General features: G+C 42.0%; 1 protein-coding gene across 7 annotated transcripts in view; it reads left to right on the top strand.

The window, feature by feature from the left end:
- The window catches only part of DLG3 (discs large MAGUK scaffold protein 3), an 85,324-nt gene that overhangs the window by 54,075 nt on the left and 17,393 nt on the right, over nucleotides 1–13,856 (top strand). For all 7 annotated transcript variants that reach the window (XM_007530763.3, XM_016191551.2, XM_016191550.2 and 4 more), the window contains one exon: nucleotides 2,034–2,148. In XM_007530763.3, coding sequence (XP_007530825.1) covers nucleotides 2,034–2,148 — 115 coding nt within the window. The remainder of the gene's footprint in view (nucleotides 1–2,033; nucleotides 2,149–13,856) is intronic.

Below are 13,856 nucleotides of genomic sequence, written 5' to 3'. Positions count from 1 at the left end.
GGCAGGGACTCAGGGGTTATAAAGGCTCCTGTGATAAATATGAATATACATAGGCCCTGGGTCAGATCAAAGGGATAAGTAGTTAATTGTATTTATATATTTTCCTCAAGTTTGGGAGCTACTCTCTATCCTAATCCAGCTTTCTAGCCTTATTCTCAACTCTGAGACCATCTTCCCAAACATTTTTTTCTTTACTGGGAGGGATTAATGGTTTACAGTTGACAGTTAAGTGTGTAACATCTCTCAGTTTTCCAATAACACTCGTATCCCCCACCCCACCTAGGTTCTTCTCCACCATCCTGTTTCAGGGCCTGAACACCCCCCACGTCCTTTACTTTGTTGCAGTGCAACAAACCCAGACAGTATTTCATTTCTTTTTCTTTTCTTTTCTTTTCTTTTCTTTTTTTTTTTAAAAGATTTTATTTATGAGAAAGATGAGAGAAAGAATCAGACATCACTCTGGCACATGTGCTGCTGGGGATCAAACTTGTGACCTCATGCTTGAGAGTCCAAAGCTTTACCACTGCGCCACCTCCCGGACCACACCCCGACAGTATTTCTAGTCCAACTGTGTTAGCTATCAAGCTCAAACAAAAATCACTAAAGCCATGAGCCCCTAAAAACACACCTAAAAGAGTCTTTCTAGCTTCTTTCTACCCTAAGATATCTATTCTCATCTGCTCTACTCCTACTTTTTAGTTCCTACTTTTTGATCTTTTAAAATAGTTGTTTATTATTGGACAGAGAAATTGGGAGGGGATGGGGAGACAGGTAGAGAGACAGAGAGAACCCTGCAGCCCTGCTTCACCACTTGTGAAGTTTTTCCCCTGCAGGTGGGGACCTGGGCCTTTAATGTGAGTTCTTAACCAGGTGTGCCATCATCTAGCCCCCTAAATAAATAAACATTTTAATAAAAATGTTTATTAAATATTTTGTCCTGCTTTATATATTAACTGCCTTTCATCCGCCAAATTATAAATGCTACTATGGTTCTATCCTGAACTCACTGGGCAGACAACCTCACCAGTGTATCCTAGAACCGTACCTCTTCAGAGCTTCTCCAGAACCCTACCCTACTAGAGAAAGATAGAAACAGCCTGGGGGTATGGATCAATCTACCAACATCTGTGTCCAGAAGAGAAGTAGTTACAGAAGCCAGAACTCCCACCTTCTGAACCCCATAAAGAATTTTGGTCAATATTTCCAGAGGGGGAGAAATGTTAGGGGAAGATGACTAGAGGGCTCTGAACCCATTAGGACCCTGAGAGAAAGGGGGGAAGGAAGAACATCCAGAAATAGTAATAGATGCAACTTAGAAAGGAAGAGAAGGCAGGGCCATAGGAAAAAATGGACAAATAAATAATATATAGTTAGTTATAGAAATAATAGTCAACCCATATTTGTGACCTTGGGAGAACCACTGCAGTTTCCAATGGTGACACAGAACTCTAGTGGCGGGAAAGGTGTGAAATTATACCCCTGTTGTCTTATACTTTTGTAAGTCAATATTAAATCACTAATAAAAGTTAAATTAAAAAAATAATCATCTAGAAACAAATTACCTTCCTTGACGTACTTAACAGTGACTGCTATAATGGCCTCAGGTCCTTTCCAGGCCCTCCACTCTGTGTCTCAGGGCCATCTGTTCTCTGCAATATACTTTTGGGGAAGTCTCCTTTCCCATATGCTCTCCTTGGGCCTGAATGCCTGCTCCAAAGATTTATGAAAGCTGCACTGGAACCTATTTCTAGTTGTTATTTTTAAAGGATTGGTGTGATTTCAAGACAGATAAAAAGCTTCTTCCATATTAATATGTCCAAATGTTATTCTCTTTTCAGGTTTAATCTTTCCTTCTATTAGTCTGGAGAGAAGTCTGTTTTGTGCTTGAAGGAGGGACTCATCAAAGATTGACTGGGCTGGCTCTGGCTGCTTTAAAGCCAGGTGTCCTCCTAGCTCTTTGGCCTCTGGCATGCAGGCTCAGTGATGCACCTTGTGTTAATTCTTTTCTGTCATTCCCCTTGTCCCCTTGACAGAGTACAGTCGCTTTGAATCAAAGATACATGACTTGCGAGAACAAATGATGAACAGCAGCATGAGCTCTGGGTCTGGGTCCCTCCGGACGAGTGAGAAGAGGTCCTTATATGTCAGGTAAGTCACACCTTTGGAGCACCTGGCTTTGTGCTTTGGGAGGTGAGCTCTGTGCCAACCCAGGCCTTCTTGTTTAACTAGTGGAGTAGGGAGTATGTACTCACAGCACTAAAACAATAGTTCTCACTGGTTGGGTTGTGTACTTTATGGTCACCATTTCCTCCGTTTTGTGAATTGGCTTCTTCCTTTTCACTCTTGAATGACTCAGTACGGGGAGATTTCAGTTTGCTCTAATTGTAGGACTGTTGGGCCACTGTTAGTCAGCATTCAAACAACACCCAAATGTCCAAAGTACCTTGCTTGCAATCTGTGATATAAGGGGAAAACTTGATGTTTCACCTTCTACATATTTGTACTTTGCCACCGGGATTTGTATCCAAGCATATCAATTGTCATTGTGTTCCGGTGCAAGAGTCACTTTTAAGAGACCAAAGAACTCACCCGTTGCTGCATTTTGTGTTTCCTACTACACTGATTTGCATTATATGAATCATGCAACTGGATGATGTACCTTCTCCAGGAAGGGTGGGTGGAGGAAACAGATATATAGCATTGAGTGTTTTGCTGCTGAAAGCTTTTCGGAGATAATGTCCAAGGTTGAGCTTCTGACCCTTGAGGCATTTATAAGACTTTGTCAGGTCAAAGTACAAATACATTGGGGGTGTTATACTAGTAAAAATGAACACTGGACTCCTGGTAGAATTAGGGGGTGATTTCCTTCTCCCTGCCTGGACTTTTTGGCAAAACAAACAACTCCCATAGTTTAGTGTAAGTGCATTGTATCACTAGCAGCAAGGTTAAAATTGTTAGAGAAAAAAAGTAGTGATATCCCCAACCAAACTGCAGGGAGTGGAGCTGAGGAAGCCCAACTCTGAGCCTAAAACCCACTAGAACTTTCCATGTTTTTTTTTTTTTTTGGTTCATTTTTGCTTGTGCTCACCTCCTGCTGCAAAGGAAGAAGAGCTATAGGAAGCTTGGACTAGTCCCTGGTGATCTTTTCAGTCTGCTTTTTAGTGTCACTAACTGCAGCCTAGACACTAGGATGCTGATGAGGGGAATTCAAGATGTATTATTGCCCCCATCCCCACAAAGGGTAATAGTTAAGTGGCTTGGCCAGGATTGTTCCGTTCTGTGCCTCCAGCCCCCGCAGATGTGGCACTCCAGTGTGCGTGGGAAGCTGCTCTTTAGGCAAGACAGCTTCTTTGGAGAGCTTTATTTTTAGATTTCCCCTCTCCGCCTATCCTGTGCTAGAGTTCTGCCTGCTTGGGCAGAGGGAGTGGGGCATTAGCTCCAGGGTTGGAAAGCCCAGAAAATACTTCTCTGGTCCCAGCAAAGAACTACAAGTGGTTACCATTCTAACTCTGGGGAGGAGGGAAGAGCCCTCACTCTGAATCACTTTATATAATCAGTTCTTAACCTTAACTAGATGACATCTGAGTTCTCTGAGGAAAGGAAATATGGTTTTGAATAGTGAATCACCAGACTCAGAGGAATAAGGTCATATGGGTGAAGCAGCTAGCTGAGGTCCTTGGATAAGTTGACCCCTTTCTGGGAGAGCCAGGCTTGTTCTATTTCTCTTAGTGCCTGTTTTTGACCTTTTACTCTACACTTTGATTTTTTTTTTTTAACCAGAGCACTGATCAGCTCTGGCTTGTGGTGGTGGTGGGAGGGATTGGACCTAGGACTTCAGAGCCTCAGGCATGAGAGTCTCTTTGCATAATCGTTATGTTATCTACTTCCACCTTTATATTGATTCTTTAGCACACAAGTATATTCAGTGTTCTTCTAGTCTTAAAAGGAAAAAGTGCTCTTGATACTAATAGTCCTTTAATCTATTATTTTATCTTTCTCCTGCTCACTGCATTTACCAAATTATGTACCAAGAAACATTTGTTCTCGAGGTTAACAATTACTGGGGGGGAGTAATTCAGTAAATGCAGGATGAAACAGAGAAACTTTTTTTTTTTAATCGAATCTAGGTTTTACCACTGCGAGCTGAATTTTTCAGGTAGACATAGGCAGACACACACAGCACCAAAGCTTTTCCCAGTGTGGTAAGAGCTGGGATCTAGCCAGGTGAGCTATTTTGCTACCCCCCCCCAAAAAAAAAAAACCAGTTCTTTACTATGTTTAGTCTCCAGAAAGGATGGTTCTAGGCAGTGTTTTATTAGAAAAATGAGAACCTGATTAGAGTCATCTGCACTTGCTACTTCCTCAAACCACTTCTCTTTTAGTGGGAATGAAGCTGTACATCTGCTTTTCAGTGTGGCTGTATGATCCAGGCAGCCTTGGAGGGCTCTGGAGTAGCAGAAGTCCAACTCTGTTAAGGATAAGCAGTGACTTCTTTTTTTTTCCTCCAAATATTTATTTGAAAAGGGAACAGTAGGGGTTCCGGTGGTAGTGCAGCGGGTTAAGCGCACATGGTGTTCGCACCATGGTGCAAAGATCGGCATTAGGATCCCGGTTCGAGCCCCCGGCTCCCCACCTGCAGGGGTGTCGCTTCACAGGTGGTGAAGCAGGTCTACAGGTGTCTGTCTTTCTCTCCCCCTCTCTATCTTCCTCTCCACTCTCCATTTCTCTCTGTCCTGTCCAATAGCAAGGACTACATTAACAACAACAACAATGATAAAAACAACAAGGGCAATGAAAGGGAAAAAATAGCCTCCAGGAGCAGTGGATTCGTGGTGCAGGCAGCTGGAGGCAAAAAAAAAAAAAAGGAACAGTGAGGGAGAGATCCAGAGCTTCACTATGGCATGTGCAATACCAGGCATCAAATTCAGGACCTCATGCCTATAATGTTTTATCCATTAATGCCTATAATGTTCAATGTTTTATCCACTGCCATACCTCCCAGTTTGGCAGCAGTGATGTCATAGTGATCAAATTCAGATTCATCAAATTCAGATTAACTGATCGTCTGCCATTGGTCTGACCTCCTCACTTCATTTTTTTAGACAAATTAACCTGCTTTTTCCTTTAGGAACTGTTCTTCCTTTTCTGCCAACCATTTACCAGTGCCTTTCATTAGCTCTGCCTTTATTTTCATAGCCTCAAATCCTGTTCTGTAAATTAAATCCTTGATTGACACTGAACTCCAGACCTACATATCAAGTCCTTGTTGGACGTGTGTATGAAATCTGTCCTCTCAGGTCTTCATACAAGCAGCATTCAAAAATGGAACCCCCCCATTTCCGTATCTAAGTTAATTGCATCATCCTCTCATATGGAAAGGGGATTCAATGTGTCCTATCACTCAAGGCAGACTCATAAGGTCAACATAATGAAGAAAGAACTGATGATTAAAACAACCTGAAAATATAATGAATTGCTTCCAGAGACAGTAAATTTGATCTTTGATCTTTTGTCATTGAAAGTGTTAGAGAAGCAACAGGTCAACCATCTGCCTAGGAGTCACAGCTAAAAAATTTGGACATGATTTTATCAGAAGCTTTCATCAGTTCCCTGGTCTTCACAGTTAAGGGGAACATACTTTTAGGGACTAACTACTATGTACCAAGACCTTTGTTACTTTATTTAAATTTTTTAAAACCCTCCCCTCCCACTTTTTTTTTCCTGGTATGGCTTAGCTAGGGCTTTGTGCCTCTATCATTCCACCACTTGTGGTGGACTTCCCCCTCCAAATAAAAGATGACAGAAATGGAGATAGAGACAGAGAAACAGAAAGACACCACAGCACCACTCCACTGCTTGTGAAACTTCCCTTTTGCATGTGGTGGCCAGAGACTCAATCCCTGGTCCTTGAGCATGGTAAAGTATAAGCTCTACTGAGTGAGCTATCTCCTGGCCCTCTAAAAAAATCCTTTTTGCAAAGCTGTTAAGTATATATATTATTCTTACTTTTAGATGATAAAACAAACTCTGGTTAGATAGCTAAGAAATTCTAAAACTGGAATTTTGGACCTGATTTTTCTTGCCATAAAGCACAATTTTTTTTCAACATTTTCCAAACATATGGATACAAATCAGCTATCATGCTAGTAAAAATATTAGGGAACTCCCAGTTTTCTCTTTTATCAACTTGGATTCACCAGGTTTGGGGAAATGTGTATTTTAATGGGTTATCAGAATGACACTTTATGTCATTTATTTTTTGTTTCACTTGAATAACTATTACACTTATTTTAGTTCCTACTACACAGAAAACAATAAAATGGAGGGCTATAAATTGGGCATGGTTGCATGGGAGGACTCAGGGAGGTGGCAGATCTGGTTCCTACCCTATGGCAGCTTGCTGTATCTCTTCAGAAGATACTGATGAACAGTATCTGATTGAAGTGAAAGGTTCCTTTTTAGTTGGGGTTTCCACTCTAGTTCTAGTTTTGCTGTTTCTCCTTTTGACATGTTTCTCTTCCCTTCTGTTCCATCCCCCTGAATTTCTACCCTTCAGCTATACATGGGGAAGCAAGACCCTTTTGAAGAAATAACACTCTTACATTGTCACGGAGACTGTAGCAGGCGAAACCCTACTGCGTTGTTGTTGTACCAACCAGGGGAGAGCTGTGATTTGGCAGAAAGGAACAGGAAGAAGGGGGAGGATAAATGTTCAGTTTTGGAAAATGAAACTTGGATTTAAAAATCACTTGTGACTGAATGGAAAGAACTTACCCACTCTTTATGATAAAGGAATAATCTTTCTTTTTAATCAGAGAAGGCAGAGAGAATGAGAGAGATCACATCACCGAAGCTTCCTTTAATGAAGTGGGAGCCAAGCTCGAATCTGCTTTGTACACATGGCAAAGTAGTATGCTGTGTAGGCAAGCCCAAAAGTTAGTTTCAAATGAGAGAAAGAAAGAGTAGAGCAGCACTCAGTCCTGATACATGGTGGGGCAAGGGATTGCACCTGGGACCTCTGAAGCTCAAGCATGAAAGTCTAGAATGCTATCCTTGTGCTTTCTCCCCAGTCCCCTAAAATAATCCCTTTTAAAGGTATAGGAGTGATGCACCTGGTTACTTCACCATTCATAAAGCTTTTCCCCTGCAGGTGGGGACCAGGGGCTTGAACCCGTGTCCTTGCACACTGTAATGTGTGTGCTTAACCAGGTGCATCACTGCCTGGCCCACAAGGTTTTCTGTTTTTCTATGCAAAAATGTGTCATGACTTTTCCAATGACCCAATTTGTTCATAATTCTCTCATCTGTCAGTATTATGAATCCTAAACATTCATACATTTTGGACAGTTGGGAGGTCTTTTTTTTTTTTAAAAAAATAAAAGTTTACTTGGAAAGATGTTCAATACCAATAACTAAATGGAAGTAAGGATGCAGTAATCCTATCTATAATTTTTCACAACATATGTATGATGTATGGTATACATATTTTCCGTCTTGCACTATCAACTTCAACTTCCCTTTGTTGACACAGCAGGTTGGTTATTCGGAGATTGACTAAAAGGGGGGAATCCTTCCACCCTCAGCTTTCAATAGAATGATGCTGTTCCCCTCATTATGTAGCTGGACAGGTATATAACTTAGGTTCTAGGGTGGGGCAGATAGCACAATGGCTATTGCAAACAGATTCTCATGTCTGAGGCTCCAAGGTTCCAGGATCAGTTCCTTTGTACAACCTACTATAAGCCACAGCTGAGCAGTGCTCTGGTTAAAAATAAAAGAAAAGAAAAGAAAAGAAAAGAAAAAAGAAAAATAATAACTTAGGTTCCATTCATACTTCTTCCTGTTCCCAACTATATAGGCCTTTCCCCTGCATAGTAACCTTTTTGCTAGTAACACAGAGAGGACTTCTTCTTCTTCTAGCGTTTGCCCTTCTTCCGTAGCCAGTCAACAGTGTCAGGTTGAGCCTGATGTAAAGTTTCGAGACCTCCTTTGAATCTGGAGAGGTGGCAGTCATTGACTATGTGGGTCATAGTCTGTCTGTAGCCGCAGGGGCAGTTCGGGTCGTCTCTGGCTCCCCAGCGATGGAACATAGCGGCGCACCGGCCATGGCCTGTTCGATAGCAATTGAGGACTAAGTCAGTTTCAATCTCAGCTTTAATATTTGTAGAGCCATTGTAGTTCTGTTGTAGAAATACAATGATTCTAAAATCTTGAATGCAACAGAGTACAGTTGACACTGTGCCCATTTGTAGTCCCATTGGCTTGTTCTTTTTTAAAATCTTATTTACTTATTTATTTATTATTGGATAGAGACAGAGAGAAATTGAGAAGGGAGGGGGAGATAGAAGGAAAGAAATAGAGAGACACCTGCAGCACTGCTTCACCACTTGTGAAGTTTTCCTCTTTTCCTCTTGAACCCGGGTCCTTGTACACCAGGTGTGCCACCACTTGCCCCCCTATTTTTTCTTACTAGAGCACTACTCAGCTCTGGATTATAGGGGTGTAAGGGATTGAAACTGGGACCTAGGACCTCAGAGCTTCAGGCATGAGAAGCTATTTGCATAGCCATTATGCTATCTGTCTTCCCTTCCCATTAGTTTATTCTTGTTTTTGTTTTCCTTGCTGTTGGCCTTGATTCTCTAAAGACATTCGAAAAACAAATAACACTTTGTGTTTTCTTCTATGTATTTGATGGGTTCTGGTCTAATGCCCATGTCTTTAATCCATTTGGAGTTGAGGTTTGTACATGGTAATATGTGGTGGTCTTATTTCATTCTTCTGCAGGGTTCAACCCAGTATTTTCAGCATCATTTGTTAAAAAGACTCCTTTTTCCATTTATTTTTCTAGGTCCCCTTGTCAAAAATTATTTGTTTGGGTAGAGGGAAAGAAAAAGAGACACCTGAAGCACTGCTTCTGTAGTTGGACTGGGGTGGGGGTGGTGGTTTGAACGGGGCTTGTGTATGATAATGGTGCTGTACCACCATCGCCCCAGGGCAGTTGTTTCTTGAATTCCTCTTCTATAACTTCACAGCTGTTCTTTCAGGTGTGAGACTTTGAAGTACACCAAGAAGAACAGTTAGCCCACTTCCTTGTTCTTGTTCCTTTCTGAAAGGTTTGCCAAGGCAGACTGACTTGCTCCTGGCTACACTTGTTCCTCTTGTGACTACCTGTCTTGTGTGTACTTGAGTACTCACCTTTGGGCTTCTAGGCTGCTCTTAAGAAGCTGATGGAAATGTTTAACTCATTAGCCAAGGACTGATTTGTGGTCCCTGCTTTATCTCTCTCTCTGTGCATGTTTTATGTGGACTAGGTGAAGAATTGACTGCCCAAATTTCAATTAATATATACCCTTTATCTGGTACATGCCACAGCTGAGGCTGATTGGGTAGCATTTATTTATCATAGTTTTAGAAAGTTGTAAAGTCTAAGATCTAGATTACAGCAGATTTGGGTGCATGTATTTTCCTGGCTTGTAGATGACTTCCTTCTTGCTGTGTCAGGACCTTTCCTGGATAAATGGAAGGGTGCAGGGGGGAGGAGACCTCTACTGTCTATTACTCTTCATATAAGGGAACTAATCTCATGATGAGGACACCACCCTCATAACCTCATCTAAACCTATTTACCTCCCAAAGGCTTATGTCCAAATACCATCACACTGATTGGGCTTTATGGCTTTAATTCATGAATTTGTGGTGGTAGCAGGGAATGGCATATTCAGCCCATAACACTTACCAAAGGGAAAAGCGATAGATTGGACCCTACTTGCTATGGGCAGGAAATATAGTGGGAAAGGACTTCGGGGGACAGTAACTGCAGATTAGCTGAGAGGGTGTCCTGTGGTCTGACCCCAGCCTGCTCTTATCCAGTATTCACAGGCTGAAGACATGGCTTCAGTCCTCAGAGGACAGTGCCAAAAATAAACTGTGTAAGAGTTAAATGGCAACAGTTAGAAAATGAGAAGGATCCTGTGGTGGCACACCCAGTAAAGTACACACATTGCCATGTGCAAGGACCAAGTTCAAGCTCCTTGGCCCACCTGCAGGGGAAGAAGTTTCACAGGGAGTACAGCAGTGCTGAGTGCTACAGATCTGTCTCTCTCTCCCTCTCTCTCTCTCTCTTTCAGTCACACACACTCTCCCTCTCTCCCTCTCTCCCTCCCCCTCTCCTCCCTCCCTCCCCTTCCCTCTCCCCCTCCCTCCCTCCATCTCCTCCCTCCCCTCTATTTCCCCCTCCCCTCTCTCCCTCCCTCCCAGTCTCTCCCTCCCTTTCCCCCTCCCCTCTCTTCCCCCTCCCCCTCCCCTCTCCCCCACCCCCTCCCTCCCACTCTGTCTTCCTGTTCCCTCTCAGTATATCTATACTTGGGAAAAAAATAACAAAAAATGCCAACCAGAAGTGGCATTTAAAAAAGCCATGGTTCACTTCCAAGTACTTAGTATGAATTAGGAAGAAGGGATGGGCAGGGCCACAGAGAAGGGTGGAACTTGGGTTAGACTTCACAGGAGCTTCTGGGGGTGTGAAAGGATGGAAAAGCCTCCCAGACTCCACAGAGGTCTGGAGCTATAGGCAGAGAGCTGGGTGCAGCCAGTGCTTTTGTGGCTATAATGCTGACGTGTTCTATTTACTTTGCTTTGTGAAACCTGCCTGACCAGTTTCTCAGGTAGTAACCATTTGGCATTCCTGCTCACTGTACCATGGTGGCTATGTCAGGTACTTCTGATTTTTTTGGGATCTTTTAGACCCAACCGTCACAATTTAGGATCTGAACTGCTCATATTTTTGCCTAGTTGTTTATTTGCCTTGCACTGATTATGTTTCTGCTTTCCTAGCCAGCTCTCAGTTCCCATTTGGACGAAATATTAGGCAAAATCGCCAAGAACCTGTGTGTCCAATGAGTCCTTGCATCTCTTAGGTGATATTATTTTGAAAAGTCACCACTTGACACCTTTCAAGACTTTGGGCAATTCTTAATCCTTTGGAAGACAGGTGGTAATGGCATCTAATGCTGCTATGCTAAAACCTAGCTCCAACCTGGAGACCCTGCAAGGTGAACATCTGCTGTTGTGCTGATGTGACTTGTCCACTTGCACTTCGCTTTTACAAGCCCACAGTTACCCTGGACCACACTCTACCTTATGCTTAAGAGAAGTCAGTATTAAAAGTCACAATTATAAGTCAGTATTATAAGTCACGATTTTGGGGGGATAGCCACAATGTCTGAGAAGTTGCAGGAAAATGCAGGATCTGGCTCTCTCTTGCTACACAGAGGTGCATAATCCAGGAGAAATAAATCCAGGATTAAAGATTCTATTATGTGGGTAGCTCTCTGTGACCTCTGCCTGTAGCATGGATGGTAATATTTCCATAACTTGGCTCTTTCCAGATGCATTGTCTCCCCTGACCTGACAAACCTTTTATTTAAGACTTCCATGAAGTTCTTGTTTAATCTAGATCCAGAGAGAATAGGGATTTCTAAGGCTTCAGGCTCCCCAACTCAGCATCTTGTCAAATGAGTTCACACATACAGGGTGGAACCACAGTAACATAGTGGCTAACTATGCTCTTTATGTGCCTGGAGACAAAGATGTGTTGCTTTTCTTTTTCCTCCTCACTCTTTTGAGTCAGAGATTTCAAAGGTTGGTTATTGTGTCCTCTGTGTCTGACATATGCAGGCCTTTTATCCCTGGACAATGGTTCAGTCTGATTTTTAAGGGGCAGTATCAGCACTGTCCTGAATTTCTCTAGTGTTTGCCTTTAGGATAGAAAGGAACTGACAAGTTATATCCAGGTTGGGGAAAAAAGATGCCCCTTCAAACCTCTGACCAGGCCAATAGGAGACATTTGTAAAAATGTGTCAGTCCCTGTTAGTTCCTTAGAGTTCTTAACTATTCCTAAGAAAGCTTCTTGCTGTTAGATGACCAGAGTTTAACACATTTCCTAAAGATCTTAGGTAGTCAGTAGCTTTTCAAAATTTATTATGACCTAATTTCATACTTACTACCTTGATAATATATCATTTGGAAGATGGCTTGACATACTACTTGGGCCTTTTGTCTTTTTTAATGATTTGTTTTATTTCTTGCATATGGGAGAATTTAACATGAGACAGAGGAGAGAGACCCTGTGTAGTTCCAGGGATCCAGCCAGGAACCTCAGGCACGCAATCTACAGTTCTGCCAGTTGAGCCACAGGGTCTATTATCTTTTACTGGATTACTTTCCACATGAAAGTGTAGCCTGGTGGTGATTTTTTTAAAAGCCAAGACAAGGAAGATGTCAACCAGGGTTTACTAAGTGAAGGCCACATTTTAGTTTTACTGCAGGCTGTCACTAGGGAGACTTTGGCCTTCCACTCTCCTGAGCTTAGTCCATTGAAGAACAGTTACTGACTCCCCACACAAAGTTGATTTGGTTAGTATTAAAACAATGGGAGAAATGTATTTTCTTTTTTTTATATATTTATTTCCCTTTTTGTTGCCCTTGTTTTTTCATTGCTGTTGTAGTTATTGTTGTTATTGATGTCATCATTGTTAGGACAGAGAAATGGAGAGAAGAGGGGAAGATGGGGAGAGAAAGACACCTGCAGACCCACTTCACCGCTGGTGAAGCGACTCCCCTGCAGGTGGGGAGCTGGGGTTTTGAACTGGGATCCTTATGCCGATCCTTGTGCTTCACACGCTTAATCCACTGCTCTACTGCCCGACTCCACCAAAAGTATTTTCTAAACATAGTCAGGTGGAGAGTTAGAGGTTGTTTTTTTTTTTTTTTTTCCCGCAGGTGGGGACTGGGGAGGGGAGGCTTGAACTTGGGTCTTTATGCATGGAAATGCATGCACTCTACCAGGTGTGCCACTACCACGCCCCCAAACTTTTTTTGAGTCTTTTTGGCTACTTTATTGTAGGAAATAATGATTTATAAATTATGAGTACAATTTCTTCACTCCCCACGATAGGTGTTTGCATCCCACACCCACCAGCAACTGACAGGTTCTTGCACTGGAGTGCACTGAGTCCCCAAACTCCTTTGAATACTTTCCTGCCTCCCTCCTTTAGAGCCCATAGTTCTACTGCAATTCATCTAAGTTTTCGTCCTGTGTCATCAATGAGAAGTGAATGGATAACCAAGTTATGGTATATATACACAGTGGAATACTTCTCAGCTGTATGAAATGATGAAATCTTTTCCTTGCAACATCTTGAATGGAACTTGAAAGAATAATTCTAAGTGAGCTAAGTTAGAAGAAACATGAATATTGGATGACCTCAGTTATAGCTAGGACTTAAGAAAAAAATACTGATATGACTGTTACTTAGATCTGAGATTTAAGAACTTGGTCTGGAAGTCACCCACTACACAACTCTAGTAAAAACATGGTGCATTGCTGGGCTTGGGCTTGATCTATGAAGAAGTTTTCTAGCTTCCTTAGACTGAATTTCAGTAGGAATAGAAGCAAAATAGATTTAGAGAAAATCCTGGATCATCATGATTTGGAAAGCAAATCAAAACCATGCCAAAGGAATCATATTGAAGGAATTGGGACTATTTAGCCTGGCACAGCAGACCTAGATGAGACCAAGCTTCATTAAATGCTAGTCACGGAGTTTCCTTAAGGGGTGAGATACCTTCTGAGCCTCTAGTGTTTTGCAAATCTCTTTTCCATTTGCAGTTCTGATTGATAGGAAGGGAATTTGTATTAATTCATCTATTACATTCTCAATGGAGAATATTCTAGTTTAGAATTTTAAAATCAAGGATTAGATGTTACCTCAATATTAGTAAAATCATAGTAAAAAAAAAACAAGCTTCCATTCAAAGTAAATCTAGACAGAGGAAATTACTGAAATAATGCTTCCTTT

This window comes from Erinaceus europaeus, chromosome X, assembly GCF_950295315.1.
Source record: "Erinaceus europaeus chromosome X, mEriEur2.1, whole genome shotgun sequence".
Classification (NCBI taxonomy): domain Eukaryota; kingdom Metazoa; phylum Chordata; class Mammalia; order Eulipotyphla; family Erinaceidae; genus Erinaceus; species Erinaceus europaeus.
This window is presented reverse-complemented; position numbering and strand designations above follow the sequence as displayed.